Raw genomic sequence first — 27,933 nt, 5'->3', positions numbered from 1 at the left:
GAGTCCTCCACTGGTGAGTGCTTTGGGGTCCGAGAAGCCCCAACCCTGAGCAGCTCCAGCACCGAAGACCAGCCCTCCAGCATCTCCATGATCTGTGTGGGGCCCTTCTGCTTTTGCCTGCTCACCGCGTTGTTTGGCTACTAGCCGGCTGGCTTGTGGCCTTCTGAACGACGCCTGACGACATCACTGCTGCTGGTCTGGTTGCTCCAGACTGGCCCTTGCTTCCTTCTTCAAGAGAGGCTCCCCGGACCCTCCTGGTCCACTCCAGACGCCATTTTGAGTCCACCGCGTGGGCTTGAATTTGCCAAGGCTTTGTTGCCCAATCCTGGGTCCAGCGACGCCGACAGCTTCATCCATCGTGGGACAGCTCGCTCCTCCATCCTGGTCGCCGACAACGCCTCCTGGTCCGTGAGTTCTGCGAGCACAGCGTCACCCACTCACCTAGTCGAGGTGACTACCATCCGGTGCCCTCCTGGTGCCACCTGACTACTGGCTAGTAGTCACGAACTTGGTCCCCTCTGCTTTCAGGTGTCTTCTATCATCGATCCAGGCTTGGATCCATCGAACTTTCTTCACTGGTCCCGTGCCAGCAACTTCTTTCTTCCAGGCTCCTGGTCCGTCTACGAGGATTCCCGACGTCTTTTGAGACCTATGCAGCTGCAGCCCCTGGGCTAGGTAACTTCGGCATTTCGGTGCCCCAGCATAGCCTCACTATCCAAGGGTCAGAATCCACTTTTGTTTTCCTCCTACCAGGTCGGGTTCGCCCGAGAACACTAACTTTCTGAAAACTAGCTACCATAGACTTTGTCCCGCATCACGCGTGAGAGTGCACACTCTGCACCCGAGTCCCCTGGGTCTCCTAGAAGTAATCTGAAGGTTCTATAGTCAAGATCTAGCGATTCCAAAGCCTATTAGTACTGTACTTACCTGCTAGTAATTTCGCATTCCACTTTCAGAGTATATGGTTTTCCGTGCCCCTCAGGCATTTGTATATACTGTGCTAACTTAAGTATTTTCGTAAGAGTTTTGTGTTGTGCTTAGTACCCTGTCCTCATAAAGAGTACAGGGCTGTTGTGATTTTAATAAATACGCTGTTTATTTTCATAACACTTGTGTGGTGTCCTTTCACTGGGTGTTCAAGGGGTACATGTGTGGTATAACAGCTGGCTTAACACGCCCTCTCGAGTCTTTAGCCTTAGACTGCTCGTATCCATGCTACTAGGATAGCTGGTCTATAAGGTTGACTTACAACCAATCATCAATAAGGGTTGTTTGGACTGATACAAAGTGCTCACTAGAATAGTGAACATTATATATCAGGCCAACTTCTCACAGTCTGTAAGCATGGAGAGCTGGGAAAAGGCGCTCACTACGGGGGGCATCTCTCCTGGGGCAGCCATAGCTCGGAATCAGAGCGTCTTTATCTGGCCAAGCAGAGGAGACCTCTCCTCTGGTGTTGCAGGACCCAATCCTTGGCACTTTGAGACACAGCGGGCAGGAGAATGGTGCCCATGGCTCAGGGCTTCCACCCAAGAACCAGCTAGAGCTCAAGCAGAGCTTGCTAATTCAGCCAAGCAGGGAAGACCTCTGCTGACCTGCAGGACCCCGTTACGAGCACCTGAGAAAAGGAAGGCTTAGGAATAAAGCTCAAAGCCAGGGCTTCTACCCCAGGCCCAGTCAGAGTTCTGTCCCGGTACTTAGTCAGAGCTTCTTGGCCCAGACATGCAGGGGAGACCTTCTCAGTTCTGCAGATCCTGTCAATCAAGGCACTTTGAGACATGGTGAGCAGGAGAATGGATCACAGGGCCTGAACTTTCCACCCAGGGCCAGCCTGGCCTCTGACCTGGGCTTGGTCAAAACCTCTTAACCCAGGCACACTGGGGGGGCCTTCCAGGGCCTGCAATAACCTGTTCTGCACTCGAAGTGACACTGCAAGTCAAAGAATAGAGCCCAGAGCCAGAGGCTTTTACTCCAGGGCAGGCTACAGCTCTGACCAATGCCCAGTCAGAGCTTCTTAACTCAGAAAGGCAGGGGAGACCTCCCTGGGCCTGCGGGACACTGTCCTTTGCTCTAAGTGACAGAGCAGGCCAAAGACCAAGCCCCGGGCTGGAGACTTCCAACCCAGAGCCAGCCAGAGCTCGGACCAGGTGCTCAGTCAGAACTTCTTAATCGAACCAAGATCTGCAGCCCTTCCCAGCCACTTTGCGACACTGTGGGCAGGATAGTGTTGCCCAGGATGAGGGCTTCTAAACTAGGGCCAAGTGGAACTCTGACACAGGCCAGATCCTTGGGTCTTAACTCAGGGCCCTCCAAATATTACCATTCTTGTAATCCGTGCACATTAAGTGTCAGAGGGGGACATTTGAGGGAATGTGTCTGGCCTCCTGCAGCCCGGATTGGGATTGTAAATGAGATCTCATTGGGACTTCCAGGGCATCTCGCAAATCTGAACACGGAGTCATGCCAAGGAAATTACGTTTTGTTTCTATAAAGTACAAAATGTCACCAGTGATTTTGGATTGGCACTTTTGCACCACCCATCTAGTCATGGTAAATATCTTACAAGTGCAATTTCACACATTCCTAAATGTAATTTCACAGAGCCTTAATTGTGATACATGAATAGAAAAGAAGGGGATAGTCATCACTATAAAGATTGGGTAAAGGAGTACAAAAAAGCAAGAAAAATGAGAAACAGAAATATTCACACAATTTATACTGTCTCACAAATAGGTTACCTGACTGATTTATCTAGAATACATTGGATTTTATTACATTAAGTAAAATGTTGGAAAATGGTAAAGCATTTTTCTGTTTTGTGTAGCCATACTCTTACCATCAGTACTGTTGTCCCAAAAACATGAGCTTGCGGTGTGCAGGCCAGATCCACACTTCTGCATCACTGTACAAGTCACTAGAGAGCAGGAAAAAAACAGAAGGTTACAAAATAAAGAAAAACGTGCCCCTTAGTTATACTTATAGGTCTGGGAGATAAGGGGGAAAAGGCAATGAAACACTAGGAAGACTCCCACATGACCTGTATTTCTTATATATAGGCCTGCTCGGGCTTCAAGGGCTGATCAATACTGAAATCATTAGATCGTAAACAAATACATACTGTTATGTTGCCTTTTATTAGAAAATGTATCTTCGGCCCAACTCAATTGCCAGGGCCGGTTTGCATGCGTTGCCAGTCCGGCCTTGCCATCATTGTCTAGCTCTATAGGCAAAGCTGTTTTTATGTGCGGACAATTTAGTGTTTACAAGTCTGAATACATTCTTTACATGTGCAGTAGTGTTCTCGCCTCATGCTGCAATCTGTAGAGCTCAAATTGCTATATATACAATGACCGGACCTACATTTCTTTCCTCCTTTAATTAAAACAAAATATATGCTCTTGCGGTCTCATTTATCCAGTCCCATGTTTAATTGCGAATGCATCGTTAATTAGCATTCACTGTAGGGGGTCAATAAATCAATCAAATAAACTTTTTTCGGTTTTACAGCAGAAAACCATAAAAGTTACAGAGTTACAAGTGCATAAACACAAAGATTCATTAAAACATGATTAAAAAAGTCAAACCCACTACACAGTTTATAAGTAAAACCCCAATGCCCAGCCACGCCAAATTCTTCGACGCGTTAAAGTGCAATGTGCCCGAGAAGCATAACTTCCTATTATATTTACCTAATAGCGCGGATGTACGGCGATACAACGAGGGCCATTTCAACGCGGTCTGTTAGATCGCGATTTTCACAACGTAAGTCGTTATATCGACTTGCGCTGGAGGGGCGCTGGATTTAGGAATAGAGTGAATTACTATTCCAAATCCAGTCTACATACAGTAGGTAAGGTGTTGGAAACAGTAATTTTCACTATTCCTCAGTCAACAGCTCCTCTAGTGCAAGTCGGTGTAACGACTTGCGTAGTGAAAACCACAATGTAATAGTACCACGTTGTAATGGATGAGTGGTAAACGATGTCTCCCAATAACGCAAGCTAGACCTAATATAATAATAGATCAAACCTAGAACGACCATTGTCTACACATCCATACAGACCCTGGATTTAACAGAAGCTTTTAAAAACACTACTATAAAAACCAATGCAGTCCTATTTCAGCAATTAAAGATACATAAGGGCAGGATGAGCCTGTCTAAAATTCATTCTTTTTAAAATGGCATGCAAAAAATACCTTCGATGGGTTTCATACAACTTTTTTTTTTTTTTTTTTTTAAACCTTTATTTGGAGACAAGCAGGGTCAAGGGAAGTGCATACACAATACATACAGACATTCATGGCCATTACAATGGTACGTCAGAACCAAAAAATATGATATACAAGGTAATACAGGGCAGCATACCAGTCAATACAAGGAGCAACATCGGAACGCACAGTGCAAATTAGAGAGCAATGATCCAGCATGTACAGGCAAGCTAATGAAACAATACAATACGGACACAGGTGATTAGCGCACTATAAAGAAAAGCGAAGGGAACGCAGATGCAAGGGACACATACAATAAGGGTACCCGACAGGGATACGACCTCAGTTACCATCCATACACTTGTCAGAAGGGGAGCTACAGCCCCCAATAGCTCGCACGGAGAGGAGACAGCAGAGCCTCACCCCAAACACTGGAAGATCAGCAGGTGCAGTGTAAAATCCCAGCCCATCAAGATGTCCTCAACCAATCCCTTCACGGTCCCCTAAATCAGAATCAGAGTCCTGCACAGCTCTGGACAGGAGGTACACCTGGAGCGGGCTCCAAAAGTCCTTCGGTCTGCATCGGACAGGCATAAGGTCAGAATAGATGTTGTATTGATCCTGACAGTATATGAGGTCAGTCACCCAATCCTGAAAGCGCGGCACCCTGCCACGACCCCAGCAACAAGCAACCCTGCGCCTAGCCAGCAACAGGGCCACGTCAACAAATCTACGGTGAGAGGCAGGCACGTCCTTAGAGTAGCCCAGCAACATCACTAAGGGGTCAAATACTACCCCATCCTCCGCCATAATCTGCAGGGCCTCATGAACCTGAGTCCAGTATTCTAATACACCCGCACAACTCCAAGCCAAGTGCAGGAAGTCAGCGCCTTCCGCACGACATCTAGCACACCTGTCATCCTCCGCCAAATGAAACCGTAGTTTCCTCGCCGGGGTATAATAGTACCGCTGAACAAACTTGTAGTGGATAATTTTAAGGCGACAACTAGAAGAGACATTGGCCGTGAGCCCACAACAGTACTTCCACTGCTCGTCGGTGATAGGAGCACCCAACTCGGCCACCCACTGCTCACGCACCCGATTGGCCGGGACCGAACGCTGTCTGCGAATAGCCCCGTATAATTTCGACACCAGGTGTCGTCCATCTGAGACCAACAACACGTGGAGGGGGAGGGTAACCCCGGGCTCCGAAGGGAAATCTGAAAGCAGAGCACGCATGCCCTGCCGTAAGCGGATGAAATAGAACAGCTCTAGAGGGGAGCAAGCAGCCGCTCCAAAGAAATGAGCCTGCGTACGGAAGGCACCCGCATGAAACAGGTCGCCCCACGTGAGGATGCCCAGACGCTTACACATTCGCTGAAACCCCGTTTCCAACAACAGCGACAGATCAGGATGATAAGACAGAGGCAGAGCCGGCGAGTAAAGAAAGGAGACGCCCAGCAATCGAGCCACCCGCTTCCAAGCATCCACCGTGCACGTCACAGTCGTGCGAGGTGTCTCCACGTCGGACACCTTGCCCAGAACCATCCCCTCCAACGGGAGCGGGTGGGCAACCCAATGTTCAGCAGCAATTTGGGGCATGAACGGCGTGGGGCGCATCCAGTGATAAGCGTAATGCGCCTGAGCGCTGAGATAATAAAGCTCGAAGTCAGGGACATCAAATCCGCCATCAGCATAGGGCAACGTAAGGGTAGCCCACGCCACCCGTGGCTGCTTGCCCCCCCAGACCAAACGCAATAGCTCGGAACGGAGCCTGCGGAAGAAATAAGCACCCGGATGATACGGAAGGTTCTGAAAGAGGTAAAGAAAGCGGGGTAAAACTACCATCTTAATAAGGGACGCCCTACCGGCCATGGAAAGAGGCAAGGACATCCACCTGGTGACATCATCTGCAAGCTTGGTAATAGCCACCCCATAATTAAGCCGAACCGATTCTTCTCTGTCCAAGGACACGACAATGCCAAGATAACGCAACTCCGAGTCACACCATTCCAGAGGGTAGTCAAGGGGAAACCTAGCTACAGCAGCAGTGAGGGGCAAGAATTGAGACTTCCGCCAGTTAATATGGACACCGGAGACCCCCCCAAAAGCGACCAGCTCTCGTAAGAGCGAATTAAGGTTGTTCTCAGGGTCTTTGACATAAAGCGTAACGTCATCGGCGTATAAAGAAATACCGACCTGTCGCTGCAGACAGTTAAAGGCGCTCTGCTGGTGAAACTGACGAATCCTACAGGCCAGTGGCTCAATGGCTATAGCAAACAAGAGAGGCGAGAGGGGGCATCCCTGTCGGGTCCCTCTCGTAAGAGGGAACGAGGGGGACAGCACCCCATTTACCACCACCTTCGCCATCGGATCCGTGTATAAGAGCTTAACCCATGAGATGAAGATCCTGGGGAAGCCCATTCGACAAAGAACATCAATTAGATAGCCCCACTCAACAGAGTCAAACGCCTTAGTGGCATCGAGAAAGATGGCGGCGACCGGGACAGTAGGATCAATGGTTGACACAAGCGAGAATAAGGTGCGAAGATTATGGGAGGTAGCACGGCCAGGCACAAATCCCGACTGGTCAGGCAGCACAATAACGGGCATGAGTTCGGCAAGTCGTACTGCCAATACCTTCGCGAGAATTTTGACATCGCAGTTGAGCAATGAGAGGGGTCTATAAGAGCCCACATCCAACGGATCCTTACCCGGCTTAAGCAGCGACGTAATGGCGACCTCGCGCATGGAGCCCGGCAAACGCCCCTCCTCCAGGGACTCATCGAAAACCTCACGCAGCACGGGGGCCATGATGTCCACATAACACTTATAAAATTCAGCAGGAAGGCCATCCAGACCGGCGGCCTTCCCATTAGACAGAGACATGATGGCATTCCTGACCTCCTCCACCTCCAGGGGCCTGCCTAAGAACTCCCGATGGCCATCCGATAACCAACAGAGTGCCAGCTCATCGAGAAATCCGCCGTATCGAGTCTCACCCGTCTGCTGAGTCGTGTAAAGGTGCTTATAATGGTCAAGAAAGGTACGCTGGATCTCCGACGTGTCTCGGCAGCGAGTGCCATCCGGCGACACCAATTCCAGCACGTCAGACCCATGCCTTGGATGTCTAGTAAGGGCAGCGAGGACCTTACCGGGCCGCTCCCCTTCACAGTATCGCCTCGCCGTCCAGTATTTCCCCCTATGCTTAGCCTCTCTAGTAGCCTCCTCCTCATAGTCGGAGAGCTTAGTACGGAACTGCACCAGAAGGTCGGGATCAGAGGCAACCTGCATCCTGCGTTCTAAGTCTCGCAAATCTGCCTCCAAGCCCTCGAGGGTCCGAACAATCAGCCGAAGTACTCCACAACTTTTAGAAATAGTGACACCCCGGATAGTGACCTTGAACGCCTCCCAAATGACCTCGACGCTGTCCACAGAGCCTTTGTTCCTAGGGAAGAACGCCTCTACCTCCACGCCAAGCTCCTCCCTGAACACCGGGTCAAGCAAAGCAGTCGGAAACAAACGCCAAGGTGGGCGCGGCCTATGCAACCCGGGGACGGATAGTACAACCTTCACCGGACAGTGATCAGAATACGTCCGAGCCAAATGTGTAGCCTCCCGTAGGCCAGCTCCCAGCCCCCTAGAGAGAAACACATAATCCAGTCTTGCCCATGAACGAGCATGTGTGGTGTAATGAGTGCCCTCCTTGGTGGCAGGGTGGGCGTACCTCCAGCCATCGACCAGCCCGGCCTCTTCCACAATCCCACGTAACACTTCTCTGGCCTGTACATTATACTGAGGGCTCCCCTCCGATCTATCCGACTGGGCATGAAATGCAAGATTGAAATCACCTCCCCACACAATGTAAGTGGCATCCACAGCAAGAACATAACCCCACAAAGTGACAAAGAAACTTGGCGTATCAACGTTAGGAGCATAGCAATTAACAAACAAGACAGTGTTCTGCCCAAGCCGCCCCCACAGTAGCACATATTGCCCCTCAGGGTCCCCAACAAATCCCAGTTCCTGAAATGCGAGCGATCTTTTAACAAGGATAACAACCCCCCGAGCATAAGAAGAATAGGAAGCAAACCTCCTGGCCGCAGCCCACCTCCCGCCAAAGTTGGGGGAAGGAGCGGGGCGCAGATGCGTCTCCTGGAGGAGAGCAACATGAATAGCATGCCTGTCCAAGTACTGGATCACACTACGACATTTCCTGGCATCATTAAGTCCCCGTACATTCCAGGACAGAATCGATATCTGATCTATAACAGCAGTCGACATTACCCAATTTCAGGGCCCAACGGGACCCAATAAGCAAACACAAGGCACCCAACCACCAGCAACAGCCAAAAACATGTCCACACCCTAGGGCGCAGACACCCCCCACAGACACTCTGCACAGTCCCCAGCCATCTCCAAAACAATCAACCAAAACCACAACGACCCCCCCCCAGCCAAACCGCGCATGCAACACGCACTCAGAACAAACTGCACGCCGCATGCCACCAATCCATCTCACGCGACCCACAACTAGCACACGTGTTTCTCTTACATAGCACACCCCATCACGTGGCAGCCTAAAATGGCGGCCAACGCATCCGGGCCCAAGTCGGACCACATGATCAGTGCCGCCAGATGAAGAAATGAACCAGCCTAGATAGCAGGCATAGCGCCACACCCATACATCCAGACAGCAGCAGCACCTATTGTACCGACCCAGAGGTTCTGGGCAATCACACATGGACAACTTCACTCCCGCCCCATCCACCCCCCTGAGATCACCCCAACAGTCAGGCCACACGCGTCCCCACCCCCCCCCCATTCCCCAACAAACATCCAGTCAAACAACAAGGGACTAGAATCCAAACCAAAGGTACACATGGGGCACACCCTCCGGGGAACCTTCCAGAGGTGCACGACACCACTCCCTCACGCCACGCCAGTGTCCGCGCCAACAAGCGTCAGACGGCCCCAGGCGCCGCGCGGGGGGGTGGGTGCCCGGAGCGCAACATCAGATAGCACCATCCCGCGGTGCCACCCCGACCCCAGGAAACAGCAAGCACTCACGCAGCTCATGAAGGACGTGACCCCCGCCCCAACAAAAGTAAAAGCGGGCAATAGGAAGGCCGCAAATGCGGAGAAGGAGGGCAACAAAACTAAATATGAAAGACACGCGACCAGAACACTCCAAAAACAGGAAAAAGAGAGTCAAAGTCCAAAGTCACCACAATCAGGCGACCTCCTCCTCAGCCGCTGAATGTTCGTCCTCAGGACCTCGATCGCCTCCCCGGTCCGCAGCTGCCCGCTCGCGCTGGAGGCGCTTCGCAAAATCCTCAGCATGCTGTGGGTTGGTGAAGAAATGTTGTTTAGCCTGGTGCGTCACTCTAAGTTTAGCAGGGTATAGCAGGGCATAGTCTACCTGCAGGTCCAGAAGCTTCCTCTTCACCCCCAGGAACTTACGACGCTGATCCTGCACCATCGGCGTGAAGTCAGGGTACATGGTGAAAGACACTCCTTCGAATGAGAGGGCCCTGTTAGTGCGGGCGGCCTGGAGGGCGGCGTCCCGGTCTCGATAGTTCAAAAGGCGCGCAATAATGGGGCGCGGTGCAGCCCCAGAAGCCGGTCGAGGTCCCAGTGTCCGATGTGCTCTCTCAACGATGAACTGGGATGAGAACACTTCCGCACCAATGGCGCCCACAAGTAGCCTCTCCACATAAGTCTCCATTTTGCCCACATTCGTGGATTCCGGCACACCTACAATGCGCACGTTGTTGCGCCTACTCCTCGCCTCCAACTCCTCGTTCTTAGCGGAAATGACACGCAAGATATTGTCCATTCTCGCCAGTTGGGTGGTATGGGTGGTCGCCGTGTCATCATGGTCCGAAATGCGCTGTTCCGCCGCCGTCAAGCGCTCCTCGTGCACATCCAACTTCTGGACAACCGCATCCATGCGCGATGATATCTTGTCCACTTTGTCCACTATCGTGGCAAACCCCTGCCTCATCTCCTGCATCATTTGGGCAAAGTCCGGCGGCGGCGGCTGCGGGACACTATCAGCGACATTCGGGGGGGGGGACCGCGAAGTTCCAGCGTCCTGGAGCAATCGCGTCGCCCGCCTAGCCCCTCCAGAATCAAAGGACAGTTTGGATTGTTTAGTGTCCGGCTTCCCCATAATGGTGCGCTAGAGTTGTAATGGGGGACAAAGAGCAAATAGGGTCGAAAGCGGACCAAGGGTAAGGCCACAAGCAAAAGGCTCGAATCGTGGGGGCACGAGCAGGCCAGCGCGCCCCGCCACACCCAACGACGAGAGAATGGCCGTCCCCGCTCCAAGACCCAAGGAGCGAGCCCTCAGAAACCAAGAAGAAGATCCGTGGCGCCTCCGTGTGCAATGGTATACGGGCAGGCAGATGCAGGAGCCAAGAGATAAGTCCGACAGCAAACGGCTTGCCCAGCGAGCGAGCGGGCCCCGATGAAGAGGGGCGGAGCAAGGCCTACAACACACGTGCAGAGCCCCGGACTGGCATGAGCAACGACGCCGGGCCAAGGGGCATCAGACTTCCAGAGCGCAAGTCGGGGAAACTTGGGGTCCCCGTAACTTCGGCCAGCAACCTCCAAGCGGCCCAGGAATTGGACCGTGGGTGGTCAGTCGGTATCCCAGTAGATCCGTGGGGTCAGATCAGGGCGCAGCGATGGTCATCAGGATCACTAGGCGGATAATAGCTCCGGGCAGCGGGAGCCTCACGACAGTGCGGCCATTCCGCAGTGCGCCCTCTAGCGCCCCCCGGGTTTCATACAACTTACATAAAAACATAAAATGCAGAAAATCCTGCGGAGACTGTCGGAGTTGTTGTAAGCATTAAAAACATAAGAACACTCTGTTTCAGCATCTCCTGCGCCTCCCTGGTCGATTTCCTTGAGGTCAAGAAGGCTTCCCTGAATATTTCCACATCCTTCTTGACAATGGATTCAGGCTTACAAAATAAATCAGCATGCCCTACCCCTTCCAGGCTGCTTTTAATGTATATAAGCCAAGGAATTCGGGATGCATTATCGAGAGACATACACTCTCCTAAAATGAAATGGTTAAGAGTTAAATCTTTATTCAGCCTGCACCTCAGCAAAAACTCCAGGGGGCGCAGTGCAAGGACATCACTTAGATAGGGGACCCCAGTTCCTCATGGACGGCTAAGTTAGAGGTTCCGCGCGGAACACACAATAGACGCTTCGAAAAATCATTCTCAGCCACCTGGAGGGAATCCGCAGCAGTATAACCCCCGATTCCACTACCATAGCTCGCTATGGCCATGCTTTCGGCTTGATAAACTTTCAGCATGGCTCCTGCTGGCTTCTTCCCTAATTTAGTCGCAAAGTTAAACTTTGCCGCATTCACCCGGGCCAGGTCCCCCTTTTCCTCAAAATCAGAGGTCCCCATTTTAGTTGGTCATCAAAAAGAACCCAATAGTACGAAAATACATTGATACGGGGATCTTAGCAGGGCGAACACTAAATTGAAAGCTTTTTTGGATTGTTGCCCTACTTGCATTATGTAGGATTTTGAATTGTTTATTGCCAAACCCCGGTCAGTCATAACTCTAGTGAATGCTGCTAAAAGAGATTGCAAACCTAATGCGGTCCTGGATATAAGGACGGCATTGTCCGCATATAGCAGGACGGGAATGCCACGCCGCCCTACACATGGGAAATCTACCCCGGTGGTTCTTAGTGCAGTGTCCAGGTCATTGATGTACAAATAAACAAAAATGGAGCCAGGATGCATCCTTGCCGTACTACCCTCTTTCTCTCAAGGTCCCTAGAGACCTGAAGGTCTTGAGAAAACCTGACGTTGGCCTTGGTTAATTTATGCAAGTCCTCTCGGAAATTAACTATGCTGTTATCCTCCCCCATTGCCCTCATGGACTGCCACAATTTGACCCTGTTAACGCAATCGAATGCGGAGGACAAGTCCATGAAGGCAAGGTAGATGGTATCAGGGCGGACAACAGTATATTTGCTCAGAAGCATAGATAAATGAAGACACTGAGCAACAATAGAACGTCCTGACCGGAATCCAAACTGGACATCCGACAGCATCTTGTGTTCCTCCGCCCAGGTGGATAATCTCTGTAAGAGAATACGTCCTACAACCTTGACCACTGAGTCAATAAGGGAGATTGGTCTATAACATTGGGTACTATTCCTGTCACCCTTCTTAAAAACAGGAACAATGGTGGAAGAGGAGCAAGACTGAGGACAGCCATTCTTAGCCGCTGCGTTAAACACAGCCTCCAGTACCGGGGCCCAAAATGGAGGGTCAGACTTAAATAGCTCAGAAGGAATATCATCTGGGCCCGGCGCTTTATTAATCGAGAGCCCTGCGATGCCAGCCAGGACCTCCCCCTTTTCAAAAATGTTTACGGGAGCATTTGTTTCCCGACCTTTTTGACAGATATGCTCCATAGGACTGTCATCTGTGGCCAAGTGCAGCCATTCTGCCAGCCAGGACACTTAAAATTTCACCAACTGTTGGGGGTCACTTACTGCAGCTCTAATGTTGAAAAGTTATGATATGGTGTAGAATGTGTAATTGACATTAAGCAAAAAAGAGAAATGACCGGTCACATATATGTTGCTGTACTAGAATCTGAAAAATAACGGAATCAGGCAAAATAATAAAGAGTCACAGATGGCTGAGATATTCCCATCAGACCACCATTTGGCGGAGTTTCATCATATGGGATGTTTGTAGTTTATCCAATCAGCCGCCCAAACCATCAGATGCCAGTGCGGATAGGGATATAAAATGAAGACTCTAGCCAAGCTGTTACTCAAAGGACAGTGTTCAAGGTGTGCAGTGCTGTGTTGTGGTGAAAACTAAAATTAACTACTCTGACAGAAAAATATTTTAATAGAGTATGTCTGAGTGTCAAAGTTAAAATCACGCTTGGCATTCTAAGTATATAACTGCACTGTGGCACTGTGCAGAACGGTCAACATGTTTCAGCCTATTTGGAGATGATTATCCGGCTTTCGTCAGGACCTGGTAACAAAGCTACTGCAACTAGACAATAGTGAAGTGCTTGAGTGGAAAATGAAAGTGCCAAAAATATATCAGGGAATACTTATATCTACCCGGAACTTGGAGCCCCAATGTTCAGATGGAAGACTTGCATTCAACTTTGAATCCGCGCTCTGCGTGGGAAAAAGACCTCACCTCACCCAGCATCCGCTCGGGAATATGAGGCCCCGCACTGTACGTCGGTACCTCTCTCAGGCGTCCGAGAGGTACCGACGGACAGAGCGGGGCCTCATATTTCCGAGCGGATGCCGGGTGAGGTGAGGTCTTTTTCCCACGCAGAGCGCGGATTCAAAGTTGAATGCAAGTCTTCCATCTGAACATTGGGGCTCCAAGTTCCGGGTAGATATTAGTATTCCCTGATATATTTTTGAGTGAGCAGGGTCAGAATCAGTAACATTAGGTACCCCAATATTTGTTGAGAAGAAGTACTTTGAGTCTTTTTTTGAAGAGTGGGTAGGAGGGGTTGCAGCGAAGATCCTTGGGGAGAGAGTTCCAAATCGTAGGAGCATTACCAGAGAATGCACAGGATTGGGTCTTTTTGCATTTTAGTCTAGGAGGGATCAGGACAAGGGAGTTAGGGCTCCTCAGGGACCTGGAGCACCCTGCTTTTTGTAGTTTGATTGAAAGGTAAGAGGGGGTGTTTTGGTGAAGAGCTTTGTGCGTGATACAAGCAATCTTGTAAGTGGATCGTCCTTCTATTGGGAGCCAATTGAGATTTTTGAACACGGGAGAGATGTGGTCAAATCTTTTACAGTCAGAAATAAGTCTGGCAGCTAGGTTGAGAATAGATTTACTCGGTGCAAGATGGACTTTAGGGGTGCCAGCCAATGTGGCGTTATCATAGTCAATCCTGGAAAGGACAAGAGATTGGACAACGATTTTGAAATCACCAGCTGGAATAAAAGGTTTAATTTTTTTGAGGTGGTGAAGAGTGAAATGAGCACCTTTTGGCTGCATTTTTTATGTGGGGGATGAGATTAAGATTCTGATCAATGCTGATGCATAGGGATTTGACAGAATTAGAGGTGGAGAGGGAGCAATTAAGTGCTTTAATATCATTGATCCAGAGTTGAATGGGAAGGGAATTGTTTTTGGGAGTGAAAAGGATGATTTCAGTTTTTTTAGGATTCAGTTTGAGATAATTAAGATGGAACCAGGCTTGGACTCTAATCAGGGTATCATTGAGGTGAAAGATGTCATTGTGGGATTTGATCTTGCAGTATAGCTGAGTATCGTCGGCATAGAGGTGGTAACTGAGTTTAGCTTGTTTGAGAATGAGGGTGAGTGGTTCCATGAAAAGATTGAATAGGGCTGGGGAGAGGATAGACCCTTGAGGGACACTGAGTGAGACAGGTTGAGGTTTAGAGAGGCATTGACTGAGCTTCATTTGTTGTGATCTATTTTGAAGGAACGAGGAGAACCATTTGAGTACAGTGCCATCAAAACCAAAGCGATCTTTGAGAGTATTAAGAAGGGTAGGATGGTGGACAGTATCAAATGCAGCCGAGGGTCAAGGAGGATTAGTAATGAGGATTCACCTTTGTCTAAAGAGCGATGAATGTCATCTGTAATATTGAGCATAGCAGTTTCGGTACTGCATCCCTTTCTAAAACCGGAATGGAAAACGTCACGGAGATTGAAGGTAACAATATGGTTATCTAATTGAGACATGACACATTTTTCAAGGGCTTTAGAGAGGAAGGGAAGATTAGAGATAGGGCGTAGATTGTTAAGGTCATTAGGGTCAGCAGAGGTGTTTTAAGAATGGGGGAGATTTGACCTAGCTGAAGGGAGGCAGGAACACAGTCAGTGGTAAAAGAGGAGTTGATGATATTGGTCCATATTGGGGCAATGATGTATTTGAGTTCTTGAACCAAATGGGGGGGAAGAGGATCTTTGGAGTGTGAGGATGGTTTGAGTTTAGAAATGATGTTGATGATAGTGGTTTCTGATACTGGACTAAATTCACTCCATGAAGCATTGTTTTTAGCAAGGTGACCCGTAGGAGAGGAGTCAGATTAGGGGATAGCAGGGAGGGGTTGAGAGGGATCGAGATGTGGGGGAAAAGAGGACACAAGTGAATTAGGAATGTTAGGGAGGGTGTGTTGGTTGAGGGGAGGTTGGAGAGAGATAGGGGGGCGAGAAGGATAGTTCGATCTTGTTGACTTTATTCGTAAAGAAGCTGGCAATTTCTTCGCATCTTTCCACAGAGGCTAATAATTTAGGAGGGCCAGAGGAAGTTTGTTTTTTAACGATGTTAAAGAGTTCTCTGGGGCGGTTTCTAGCCTGGTCAAGTTGTGATCGGAGAAAGGAGACCTTTTCGTTGAAGATGTGTTTTTTGTATTGGGCTCTGGCATTTCTTAGGAGAGCCAGGTTATCAGAGGTGGGATGACTCCTCCAAGCACGTTCTGATGGCCTGAGGGCCCGTCTTTTGTTATTAAGTTCGGAATTGAACCAGGACTTGGGAGGGATGTTTTTTTGTTTTTCGAGATTGATCGGGGCAATTTGGTCGAGGGCTTCACGAATAGAATTGTTGTAATGATCGGTTAGGTCGTTGGTGCTGTGAGAGGGAGGGGGGAGAAGTAAGCAAGTTTTATTTGTGGATTCTAATTCGCCAGGTGGAATAAGGTGAAGGTTGCGAGTAGGTTTCATAGGTAAAGTGCTGATAGGGGCGGGGCGAGTAATGGAGCTATTCAAGGTGAAGAGGATAAGGTGGTGATCAGACCAGTCTACAGGAAGGATATTAGAGAGAGAGGCTAGATCCTTGCTCGTCAAAATAGCATCGAGGGTGGCACCTTTGGTGTGAGTAGGGGAATGGCAGAGTTGGGTCAGGTCAGTGATGTCCACGGCGTCTTTAACACCTTCCGTGCGGTGCAGATTTACCCCCGGTGCTGGGCCCCAATGTAAATGGGTGTGGTCATGACGGAACGGTTCCGTCATGAGCACAGCTCAACCGATGCTCATGACGGAACTGTTCCGTCATGAGCATCGAAGGGGTTAAATAGGATGACAGCAGGGTCTTCATTTTTGTTCCAGTGGATGTTGTAATCACCAAGGATGAGATTCTTAGAGTGGAGCCCGGAATAGTGAGATCGGCGCAAAGGTATTCAAAGGATGAAGGGTCTTGGAGATGGACAAGCGAGATGTTAAGTTCATCTTTAAAGATTGGGGCAAGGCCTCCTCCTATTTGATCGATTCTATCTTTTTTAATGATAGAATAGCCTGGGGGAATGAGAAAGTCGAGGATAGGAGTGGAGTGGGCGTTGAGCCAAGTTTCAGTTAGGAATGCGATGTCTATGTTTTCACTGAGAATGGTTTCCGCAATCCCAGTAGCGTGGCAGGAGGCAGATCTGCAGTTTATCAACATGCAACAGAAGGGAGTGGGGTCGGGTAATTGGGTGCGGGGACAGGGGGATAGGTCTAAGTTGTTGGGGGAGTCTAGGTGATGTCGGATGAAGGGAGAGTCTGCTCGTTCCTAAGAGAACTGGGATAGTAGACGGACGGATGGGGGGAATAGTGGACGAGAATGATGAGGGATAGACGGGGGAGTTCGTAGAAAAGTTAGCTCCCAAGGTTATTATTGGGCAAGTATCAAGTTGTGGAGGGGAGGTCGTGTTGGCATAACAGGGTGGGACGATTAAGGTAGGTTCAGCGTGTTTGGATCGGGTAGTGTAGTTACACGGGAGGGGAGGAGTGTTGGTGTTGGTAATAACGCTTGGCGGGCTGTTTGTGGGTGAATTGAGAAGAGTGTTGATGAAAATGTAAATGTAAATGTACAGGAATTTATATAGCGCAAATCACCGAGCGGTTTCTAAGCGCTTGCTTAGGGAACCCGTCCTGGTATTCCGCTGTGAGATAACCCCGGCAGGGTATCCGCAAGGTGAAAGCCAGGCATCCTGCCGCGAGGGGCCGTTGTGGAGATTAAGCAAGCTATTGCCCAGATTCGCAGAGTGTGAACCCGTGAATCGAGTAGGCACCGGAGCGAGAATTGTCGAGTCCATGGACATTTTTAGGACTCAAGACCCCGCCGAGCCGGGAATTGAACCCTGGTCCCGGGCGGACCTCTGCTTCCAGGTCTGCCTCCTCTAACCAGTGAGCCACACTTCTCCAAGGTAAGGTGTATTGTGAGGAGATCGATGTGTGGGCGTGATCTGAGGAGTGGGCTTTTACAAGGAGTGAGATATCACTTCTGAGTGAGGAGAGTTCTAAAACGAGGGACGAAAGGAGAAGTTCAACCTTAAGGAGTGAAGTGGATCAGTAGTTTTTAGGAAGTTGGTAAAGTTAGAGTTATCTAGGGGGGATAGTCTGGGGAGGAAGGGGGAAAACCTGGAGGTGGGAGGAGGGGGAATTATAATGTGGGGGGGATCATTTTTGGGGAGAGGGGGTATACAGGAGGTAGACGTAGGAGTGGTATTCGTTTTAGGCGGACAGATTGGTGAAAGAGGCGGAGAGACAGTAAGGGTTGGCGTACCTGGTATATTGTGGGTTGTTAGAGAGAACAAGGGAGTGTGAGAAGGGGGTATCAGTGGAGGATATGAGGGAGCTGTTGAGGGGGTGTGGGGGACGATTAAGCGAGGGGGGAGGATGAAGTGCATTAGGGGGTGAAGTGATATGGGAGTCGGAGGGAGATGAATAGAAGAGAGTGCATTATTGGAATGGGGGGATATAAGGGGGTACGTGGGGGAGGCTGGAGGTGTCGATGAGGAGTTGTACAAGGTGGAGGATGAGGGGGGATTGTTCAAGAGGTGATCAAAAGGAGAGGAGCGTGCAGCAGAGCATAGAGAATTCGGGGTTAAAGGGGAAGCCAGAGTAGGCGTGCGGGTAGCAGGGGAATTAGCGGTTTATGGGGATCACGAGGGGGGTGGGAGACTCATTGGTGGAGGAAGATGGAAGGGAGACATCTACATTAGGGGACTGGGAGACAAGGGTGTCGTAACAGGTTATAATGTTGAGAGTGAAGGTGGTTAGTAGAGATTGAGAATAATCAACTTGATTGGGGGAAGAGGAGTGGGAAATAGTGAGAGGGGATAATGGTGTAAGGAGGTGAAGGGAATCAGTACTTGTAATAGTGATGGAGGCAGGGGAGGTCAATTGCAGTTGGGAAAGGGCTACAGTGTTGGGTGTAAGAGAGGAGTAAGGTAAATCAGGAAGAAGAGATAGGGGGGTAGGAGACTCGATGGGTGATGAGGGAACTGAAAGTTGGGGTAAATCCGAGAGAAGAGATAGGTGGGCCAGGGACAAGATGGGAGGTGTTGGATCTAGGGGTTGAGGGGGTGAGAGGGAAGGGTTCAAGGTTTGTGTGAGGGATTGGGATAGAGCGCTAAAGTGGTGTTCAAAGATGTGGAGGTGGTTTTCAGACGCTTGGATGAGAATGGTTCCAGATTTGAAGATGGAGATTTCACCCAGAAAGGAAGGAGAGGGAGTGGTGGAGAGTTTCAGACCGTATGGGATATTGCCGGAATAGTGATAGGGAGGTGTCGGAGAAATAGGCTTTTCCATTTAGATGCGCGATTGGTGAAGAAGATGTAGTTGGTGATAATGGAGGAGTTAAGGCTATTATGGTGGTCAGCAAATAAGGTTTCTGGGTGGAGACAGAGAAGTTTGTGTTTGAAGTTTTTCTTACCATGTTTGGAGAGATGGGAGGGGTAGAGGATAGACCAAAAGTTACGGCCGAGTTTCAAGATGGGTGATGCTGAGATAGAGGGGGGAAGAGTGAGGGGAGGCATGATTAGGAGTATAGGTAAAAGGAGGAGCAAGGAAAAGGGGGAGTGGAGTTACGTTTAGCCAAGGCAGGTTACAACGATAAGAAATGAGGGTGAATCAAACAGAGGAACATCAAATGGGGTGGGCCAAACCGATACAAAATACACAAAAAAATACAAAGTACATAACGAAAAAAAGGGATACATCATAAAGTACATTCAAAGAATTAAAATAAATAAAAATTAGAAGGACGACTAAGAAGAGGGGGAGTAGAATTATGTAGAACCAGGGATAGATTACAATAATACGAACGGGGGGTGAGCCATACAGAAGGACATCATAAAGGGGGATAATATTGTCAGACAGAGAGCACAACAATAAAATAACAAATCACAACAAAAATTAATAAAGTGCACAAAATAACGTAATACAGTATAGGTATAGGTTGATGGTCAGCCAAGATGGGGGTAGTTAAAAAGTAGCATAACGTGTAGGTCAAAAGTCAGTAAAGAAGGGGGTAGAGTTGAAAGGTAGCATAGAATAGAGCATCAGTGGGATGAGTAGTAAATTAAGGAAAAAGGCAAGCGCAGGATAAATGGGGTGAACATGGATAAAAACGATATAAAAAAGAGATAGGGAAAGCAAGTAGAGAGAAGAATGTAATTTAAAGTGAAGAGATAGTAGGCTGGAGCTACAAAGGCAAATTATAATCAGGGCTCCCTTCAAAGATGGCCGCCGATTTTTTGGAGGTGGAACAAGTCCTTACTCAATGTCTATTTCTCAGCAAGGCAAGGGGACAACAACACCAAAAAAAAGAAAGGCAAAATGGAGGCCCAGTAAAAATTGTTAGTGACAGTAACCGTGACAATAACAAAATAGGCACCATAAGTTCGAGACCACAAGGAGAGCCATGAGGAGAAACAAACAAAAAACAATCCCAGAGGGCGGCAACACAACGAGTCCAAGAAAACAAGCCACAAAATAAAAATCGCACATCACCATCAGGTCAGGCTGCGAAAGTAATCGCCAATTCAGCGCAGGGCTGGGTGATTCACAGCCGAGTCCAGGGCAACCGGCCGGGACAAATCCAATCCCTGTGAAATCAGCAGGGTGAAGGTTCAAAATCCGAGGATTGGCGAGCCCAAGAAACGAGGCGGCCGAGGAAGTGGCCGAAGCAGGGGAAGATTCAGTCTCCGTGGAGATAATAGGCTGCAGATGAGGGGGGGTCGGCGAGTCTAAACAATAAGGAGGCCGAGGACACAGCCAGTGCCCCAGAAAGCTTCGGGAGCAATGCAGCAACTCAGGGACACAGGCTCAGGGAGCGAGAACGGCGAGCCGCAGCCCCAGAGCAATGCGGCAGGTGGCGGATGGAGGGCGGCGGACGGTCCAGATTGGCCAGTAGGAGCCAGTCTCAGGCTCAGAGGGGACATGTGCGGCACCACACAGAGGCTCGAGGCGAAGGGAGCACCCAGCTCCACCGCACGCACCGCAGAGGCCGGCGACCCCGGCAGCACCACATGGAGGGGAGCAGTGGAACACAGGCTCGATGCGGAGGAGCCACTTAGCCACAGTGAATATGCTGCAGCAGTAGGCGACTGACAAACCAGAGGAACCGTCCCGGGCTCCGTGCCATCTGCGAAGCTCGCGCCGGGATGACGCCCAGGGGATTCAGACCATGTAGCCGTCACCCCAGAGCGGCGGGTGGAGGCGGAGGACGGTCCGGACAGGTCTGCCGGAGCCGAAGCCAGGCTCAGAGCAAAAAAACAGGACCCGGGTGGCATCGTCCAGAGAGGAGCAGCGGGGGCAACAGGACCAAGCATCCCAAATCGGGAGAGTGGCACAAGAAAGTCAGCCCCGTAGACGCTCTCAAGACTGGATGCAACAGCAGTCGATCATAGGATCAGAGGCAGCGGCAACTTCGAGGGACTCTAAGCAGAGCACTGCAGCGATCAGTTTTGGGGGCAAGCAGAGGCAGGCCGGGCAGCTCGGACGTCTGGACTCCAAAAAAGCGGTGAGTAGAGGTCCAAAAATCAATATCTTTAGGATGTGTAGACGGGTGTTGCCTTCCGATTTCGGGGGGGGGGGTTAAGCAGTGTGGGTTTGGAGGTTTATCCGGGGATTTTCACCAGAAGGTGATCCCTAAACCAGGAGCTCTTCAATCAGCTCCTCCTCAGGCGGAGTGAGAAGATAAAGGATTTGACTTGAGCGAGTCAGCAGCCCGGCGGAGGTTACCTCACGGCAGCTAAATGTGCACCCAGGGGTCACGTTTGTCCTAATTACCAGTTTCTAAACCCTGTGCTTTTTGTGATATGCTCATGGCAAGACTTGTGCTGACAAAGAAGCCTCTGCGGAAGCCTTCAAACTGCAGCTCCAAGGATTCCGGCGAGAGTTCGGTGAGAGTACGCTGGGCGGCCACGTGACCTGGGCACTTTCGGTGTGGTGGGGTGACGATACTCCACCTCTGCTCACAATTGTCTGGGACAGACTGGAGAGGTGTTAAAGCTGTGCTGTTCAGTGATATTCTGCATCCAGTGCCCAGGCGAAGCTGTGCAAGTCTGCTGTTTGCTCATGAATGAACACGGGACACAAGTTGCGTTTTTTTTCCGCGCTTTGAGGTGTGAGCTGGTTGCTGAACCCCTTGCTCTTCTGTCAACTGGCTTTTTCAGGCTTCTTTTTGTACCGGTAATTTTAGTTCTAAATTGTAAAGTGGGACTGACCCCTCCTATGTTTGTTTCACCGTGTCTGATGCGCTTCTTAGTTATGGCAACTAGAGACCCGAGATCTTGCTTTTAGTGGTAGGAAATTGCCGCTCTCTAAGAAGAACACCTGGAAGCGTAACAGCATTTTATCGGAAAAAAGTGTTTGCTTTTGTGATAGCCGTTTATGTACACTTCAATTATTAAAATCTAAGACGAGAGGAAAAAACTGTTGTGCGACAAACACAAAACATGCTGGGGTTTCTCTGTTTGTAAGGGGAAAACAAGCGGGCCTTGGCTAATTGAAACCAGATGGCTCGGTTGGCTCCAGAGAGCAAAACGCTCTGGAGTGAACCTTTTAAAAGCAGCTGGGACTACCAAACGCCTTTGGCCAATTGCGTAATTAAGCCAGACGCAAAGGCCTGTGGCGTGTGAGCCCCACATGCATGAGCTTTTACGAAAGCTGATCTGATGGCAAGAAGTCTTTTTCCTAGTGCAGCGCATGCGCTGAGCTAGGCTCGACCTAAAAAATAACTACTCTGTCCAGTCTCCTCTCCAGGGCCTCAGTTCAGAACACACTGTGGGCTCCCCTCCCCCCCCCCCCTCAACTACACTATAAAATAACAAGTTTGACCAAGGGAGTTTGGGGACAAATTTCAAAAAGAAGTTGCAGTGCTCAGGCTTGAAAATGGCTTTCAATTGCTGGTGCCATGTAAGAGGAATTAATTATTGTGCATAAGGGCAATTACTGTCCCTCTCTCTCCCAACTCATGTCAGACTGAACCGAGCACCTGTAGCGGTGCACAGTACCTGTCCTGCTCTAATAAAGCTGCAAAATGCCTGACTCTAGCAGGGCAAATCTCCTCAGAGAAGTGCAGTTGTTTCTCTGCCGGACAGACCACTACTGAGTGTTTAAAGATCTTCATAAGCATGTATTCATTTTTATCTGGGAATCGTCTTTCCGTAAGATGATGTTTGTCCACATTCACTACGAGGCACTTACTTGCTGTTGAACACAGACTAGGCATTTGTAGAGTTGTCTCTTACTACCCATACCTTTCTTTTCAGAGGCATGAACTTGAAATGGATAATTCTAATTTCCCTATTGAAAGTTTTGAGTGACCCTGAGTGTGACAGTGTCACTGCTAAGGGCATAGCTTGAAAGGGAGGGGGGTGTTTAAGGTATGACCCCCCTCCCCGACCTCGGACCTGGGGAAGTGGGATCGAGTCTCGGTAATGACGCTAAAACTTCCTGTGATTCTGGGCAAATCACTTAATCTCCCCGTGCCTAACAAAAATTAATGTGTGTCCTCATGTAACGTAACTGGTGCTATGTAAAGCGCTCTGATACCCGATTCGGATCTAGTTTGCGCTATATAAAACTCTGTAAAAAAAAGAATTCTTGGCTTGAGAGTTGGGTCCGGGGACCCTGAGTCAGGTCCCCTATGCTTTTGTTGGTCCTTGTTTGCCTAAACAGCTTTAACTTGTTATTATTTTTGTTTTTATCATGAACTTAGAATGGGGCCCACCTACTGCATATCAGCATTGAACAGTGTATCCCAAAACTTGGTCATCTATCGGCATGCTGTTTTTTGGTCGGGAAATTTATGATTTACACCCCCTGAATCTCACTGACTAAGCTACCGCCCTGGTCACTGCTGCCCTCCTTGTGCAGTATACGGGTGTTACAAATGAGCAAACTGACTTGGGAAATGATTGAGAAAATGTCTACCTCAAAACTGGAATGCCCCTTTACCTTACTGTCCACACTTCACGACCCACGTTTGAACTTTTAGAGGAGTATAGTTTGTGTGTGGGAACAAACACTACTTCACTCTAAAAAAAAAAAAAAGAAGAAGTACCTGTATCCTGTTGCTGCCTTTTATAAACATGGCCCCCAGGGTGCAATAATATTATGAGAATATCCTGTGCCAGTTAATATTATAGCAGCCTGTATTTCAGCTTCTCTGGGTGATGTTTTTGGCAACGCTCTCCATGCACCCAAACTTTTCTTTCTCATTCCTCTCTGTTTTATGTCACTTGTATCTCTCACCCTTTCTCTTTCAATCACTTTCCCATAGTTTTGGGCTCCACTATGTTTCTTGTCCCTTCCTGTTTCCTTTTCACGCTCTTTGTTTCTGCCTTTCAAAACTTCCTTTCTTTTAACTCATCTATACTTTTACTCCTGTTTCCCAAACTTTATTTTTACATTCCTTTCTCGGTTGCTCTTTACTCCCGATTCATCCATCAGTTCTGCTCTCTGAAACTTCTGTCTCTGAGTTTTTTTCTATCCCTTGTCTTTTTCAGTCTCACTCATTTATTTTCATTTTTTAGGCTCACTATTTCCAGTTTTTATATTTCACACATTTTCCTCTTCTTTATCTCAGCCTCTCATTGTCACTTTTTAATCATTCTCTTTTTTTCTCGCCTGGGCATGCCTGCTTTCCGATCTCTGCCTTCTTTCTTTTCTTTCCCTTCATTTATCTTCCTTCTACAACGTCCTGTCCTTGACCTCTCTCACTGCCTTCCACGTGTGACCCTCTAATTTATTCTCTCTGTTTTCCTGCTTTCCAGTTTTTTTCCTTATAATTTGTTCCCGGATGTGATGATGTTCTCAATCTTTTCTTGCTGGCTCTAATTCATATTTCTCCTTCATTCTCGTGTACCATAGTCAATTATTTCTAAAACTTTTGTTGAAGTGGGATGATAAAATCTTAATGCTAATATACAGGTAAAATCATGGTCTAAATATGCAAAGCATAAAGAAGCATTCACAACCCTTAAGTACTGTGAAGCTCAGGATGTGACCACACTTCCAGCACTAACATATTCTAGCTCTACTGCACTCTTTACATGTTGGTATTTGCATAATGCACAGATGCCATTGCCTTGTAATGTTTTGGGCTTTGTGGATGTTATTTAGGCTTGAAAGTGATTTGAGGAAGTGTGTTGTGTCTTATGGGTAGCCGTGTGTGTGGGCATGCTCGGGGGAACCACTGTGTGCGGTGTTTGTCCGCCATTTTATGAGTTGGCTAGGTTGATGTGATTGTTGCCTGCATGGAAAGAGTAGTGTTATGAGTTGGCTAGGTTGGTGTGATTTTTGCCTGCATGGAAAGAGTAGCAACCTGTATTGACCTAGAACCTCACTCAAGGAGCTGTTTTGTCTAGATACAATTTATATTTTATTGATTTTAAGTTGAGACACCTGCTCATTTCCCTATTCTATTTTTTGCGAACAATGTCTACCATGCTGTCAACCACTGAAGGAATCCACCAGAATTCCTTGCAGCTGAGCAAAATGTGCTGCCCACTAAACCAGGGAAGGTGCAATGGCTTCTCACATAGGCAAGGATATACACCACGTTTTCGGAAAAAAAGGTTGCTGGGGGAACATGACCTGCATCAAATAGCACTGTGGCCTACTTCCCCAGACTGAGCTTTCATTACATGGTACTAACAAATAGCAAAGTAAACTTGTGCTAAGCGTTATATGCTTGTTGACTCATTAAATAACACATTTAATATAAGGTGATGTCAACATGACCAGCATATTTTCCATTGCTGTACACTATTTAAAAGGTTCTTAAAGGATGTTGCATTATCTCAACCCTATATCTGAAGATGTAGTTTCATACTGACAATGTATCTGAAAGCATTTTCAATAGGATTTGAATAAAGTGTGTTTGTATATAGAGTATCTCATTTGTATCTGCTAGAGATTTTACAATCCATTAGTGTGATGTAACTAAACAAAAGGTAGATCTGTCACTTCCTGTGATGGCACTGGGTCAAAAGATCGAGCGCGTTCTCATGATGTTACTTCCTGTGATGTTATCAGTACAAAGGTCCTGTGATGTCACTTCCTGTGACATCATCAAGGGTGACCGAGCATATGATGTCACTTCCGCTATCTCTGCCATTTTAGTGAACTGAAATTCATGGTTCTGTAAATGTAAATGTAAATGTAAATGTACATGTATTTATATAGCGCAAATTACCCACTTCGCAGGCATCTAAGCGCTTGCTTAGGGAACCCGTCCTGGTATTCCCCAGTGAGATAACCCCGGCAGGGTATCCACAAGGTGAAAGCCAGGCATCCCGCCGCGAGGGGCTGTTGTGGAGATTAAGCAAGCTATTGCCCAGAGTCGCAGAGTGTGAACCCGTGAGTCGAGTAGGCACCGGAGCGAGAATTATCGAGTCCGTGGAATTATTGAGCCCAAGCCCCGTCGAGGCGGGGAATTGAACCCTGGTCCAGGGCCGATCTCAGCTTCCGGGTCTGCCGCCTCTAACCCCTGAGCCACACTTCTCCTTCTAACCTATATAATGTGGTGCTCAGGCATCTCCATTGTTACACGGCTTGTTGTATATTTCTGTAAAGTCAATGGGAAAGTCATTCCGGGCCTATGGCTTCCACATCAACATTTGCACTGATGACACCCACTTCTTCCTCAATAAAGAAAAAGTGGAGCTTATGGTTGCATCTGGCTGGGAAGGCCTCCTGGGTGTATTGTTCTGGCCTGGAGGACCCTTCGCCTGTTAAAGCAATTAGGAAACTTTAGTTTATGACTGACTCCATGTTATCCAAGGCTTCTCAGGTTAAAGCATTCCTTTCAGTCTAAGACCTTATTGCTTGACTCCAGTGAGGTCACACTACACAAGTTGTCATAGTTGTTCCTCATTTTGATTATGGTAATGCCCCTTAACAGGAGCTTTCAAATTAAAATCCAAACAATTACAAGTGATTCGAAACATTGCCCAGCCTTTGTATAGCCGGAAAACATGAACATTCATCCCCTTGCTGGACTCTCTTCTGGGGCCCCATGTTTTAAATAAGGTGAACTTCAAGAGGCTTTGTGCCATCCCCAGGACAATTTAAGAGAAGGCACAACAGTTACTTTATGTATTTACTAGAATATTACAGTCACCAACTCACAGCCATATGACCATTTACCGTATCCTATGCCACACTTTCCTAGCAACTTCCAAAGTTGGTATTTGGCTGTCAAATCGCAGTCTCTTGACTTAGTAGTGTTCAGTCTCATTGTCATGGACCGTCCCAACCCCCATGTGAACTCATGCATAATGTGGTCCAATTGTATTTTGGTGCCCTGCACTTGGTCAATTACATCAAACACGTTATAATCCTATGCAGGACTTTGGAAAGGGAAACATTTGTAAAGTTGCTATTCTTTTGCCCGAGCCCATAACCGTAAAATGTTCTCAAAGAATAAAACTAAGAAAATAGTGAATTGTACTTACCTATGTATTTGTAAGCTTTTCCCAGCTTTACCAGGCGTGCTAAAGATTGCTCCACCACACTAGCCATCCATCTATTCACCTCGCCCTGATCATAATCTACTTCGCCAAGGATAACATCAATACACTATAAAAACAAAGCACACATATGTAAGACATACGCATATATGTACATTTAAGTTCGTACATGGACACTTAAAGAACACCTCACGAAGATATCAGTGTCATGTATAACTTGAACAAAAAATGCTGGCGGGCTGAGAGAATGCTAAACTATTGAAAATCAATTTGTCAATCGAAATTACTTTTATTTACATAAAAGAACAGACCAATATACTACGTTCATATATTTACAATTACATTTCTAAAAATATCAGTGTAATTCTTCACAAGCTCAAAGTGGCATCTGACCAATGTACAAAAGTAACTAGAGTCTTGTGTACAGCACTGAGGTAAAACCACCAGAACCTCCCAATACCATAGAAAGAAATACCGAGATTGAAACCAAATTCATTCGTATCCGATTTAGAGTTTAATACCAACCTTATAGCAAGGTTCCTTGAGTGGTTGAAAACTTGTAAACAACTTATACTCTGCCAACGCAGTGCAAATCCCACTGGTGAACGTAATGGGCATTTAATACTTTTAATGATGGAGGTCAACACAATCAGCTGAACTAGTAACTGTGAAGACTGTGAACGTGGAGTGACGCTGAAAGATCACAAAACGTCCTGGATTCTACTGGAAGCGCCACCACGATCCCTGACATCCAGGGCACTCACAAGCAGAGATCATCTGGGGCTATTTACCGCTGGCCATGATCTTTTCGTGGACTGAGCTGCCACTGTTTTAAATCTATCTATATAACACCACATGATATGTGTCCTCCGGCCACTCAATTGTCATTCTGTATATGACAAATAGTGGGCCTAATATGTGGCTTGCTCGGTCTACCTCTCACCTAAAGTTGCTGCAGTCTATCGGTAAGAA

At 48.2% G+C, this 27,933-nt stretch overlaps 1 protein-coding gene across 1 annotated transcript in view; it reads right to left on the bottom strand.

Annotated features, from left to right (window-relative positions):
- DYNLT3 (dynein light chain Tctex-type 3) overlaps positions 1-27,933 on the bottom strand; it is a 126,060-nt gene that overhangs the window by 21,328 nt on the left and 76,799 nt on the right. Inside the window, exons 3-4 of the mRNA XM_086949186.1 lie at positions 26,947-27,070; positions 2,837-2,914 (exon numbers count right to left, since the gene is read on the bottom strand). Coding sequence (XP_086805312.1) covers positions 2,837-2,914; positions 26,947-27,070 — 202 coding nt within the window. The remainder of the gene's footprint in view (positions 1-2,836; positions 2,915-26,946; positions 27,071-27,933) is intronic.

This window comes from Lissotriton vulgaris, unplaced genomic scaffold, assembly GCF_964263255.1.
Source record: "Lissotriton vulgaris unplaced genomic scaffold, aLisVul1.2 SCAFFOLD_3405, whole genome shotgun sequence".
Classification (NCBI taxonomy): domain Eukaryota; kingdom Metazoa; phylum Chordata; class Amphibia; order Caudata; family Salamandridae; genus Lissotriton; species Lissotriton vulgaris.
The sequence above is the reverse complement of the archived record's forward strand: the minus strand, read 5'-3'. Positions and strand labels throughout refer to the sequence as shown.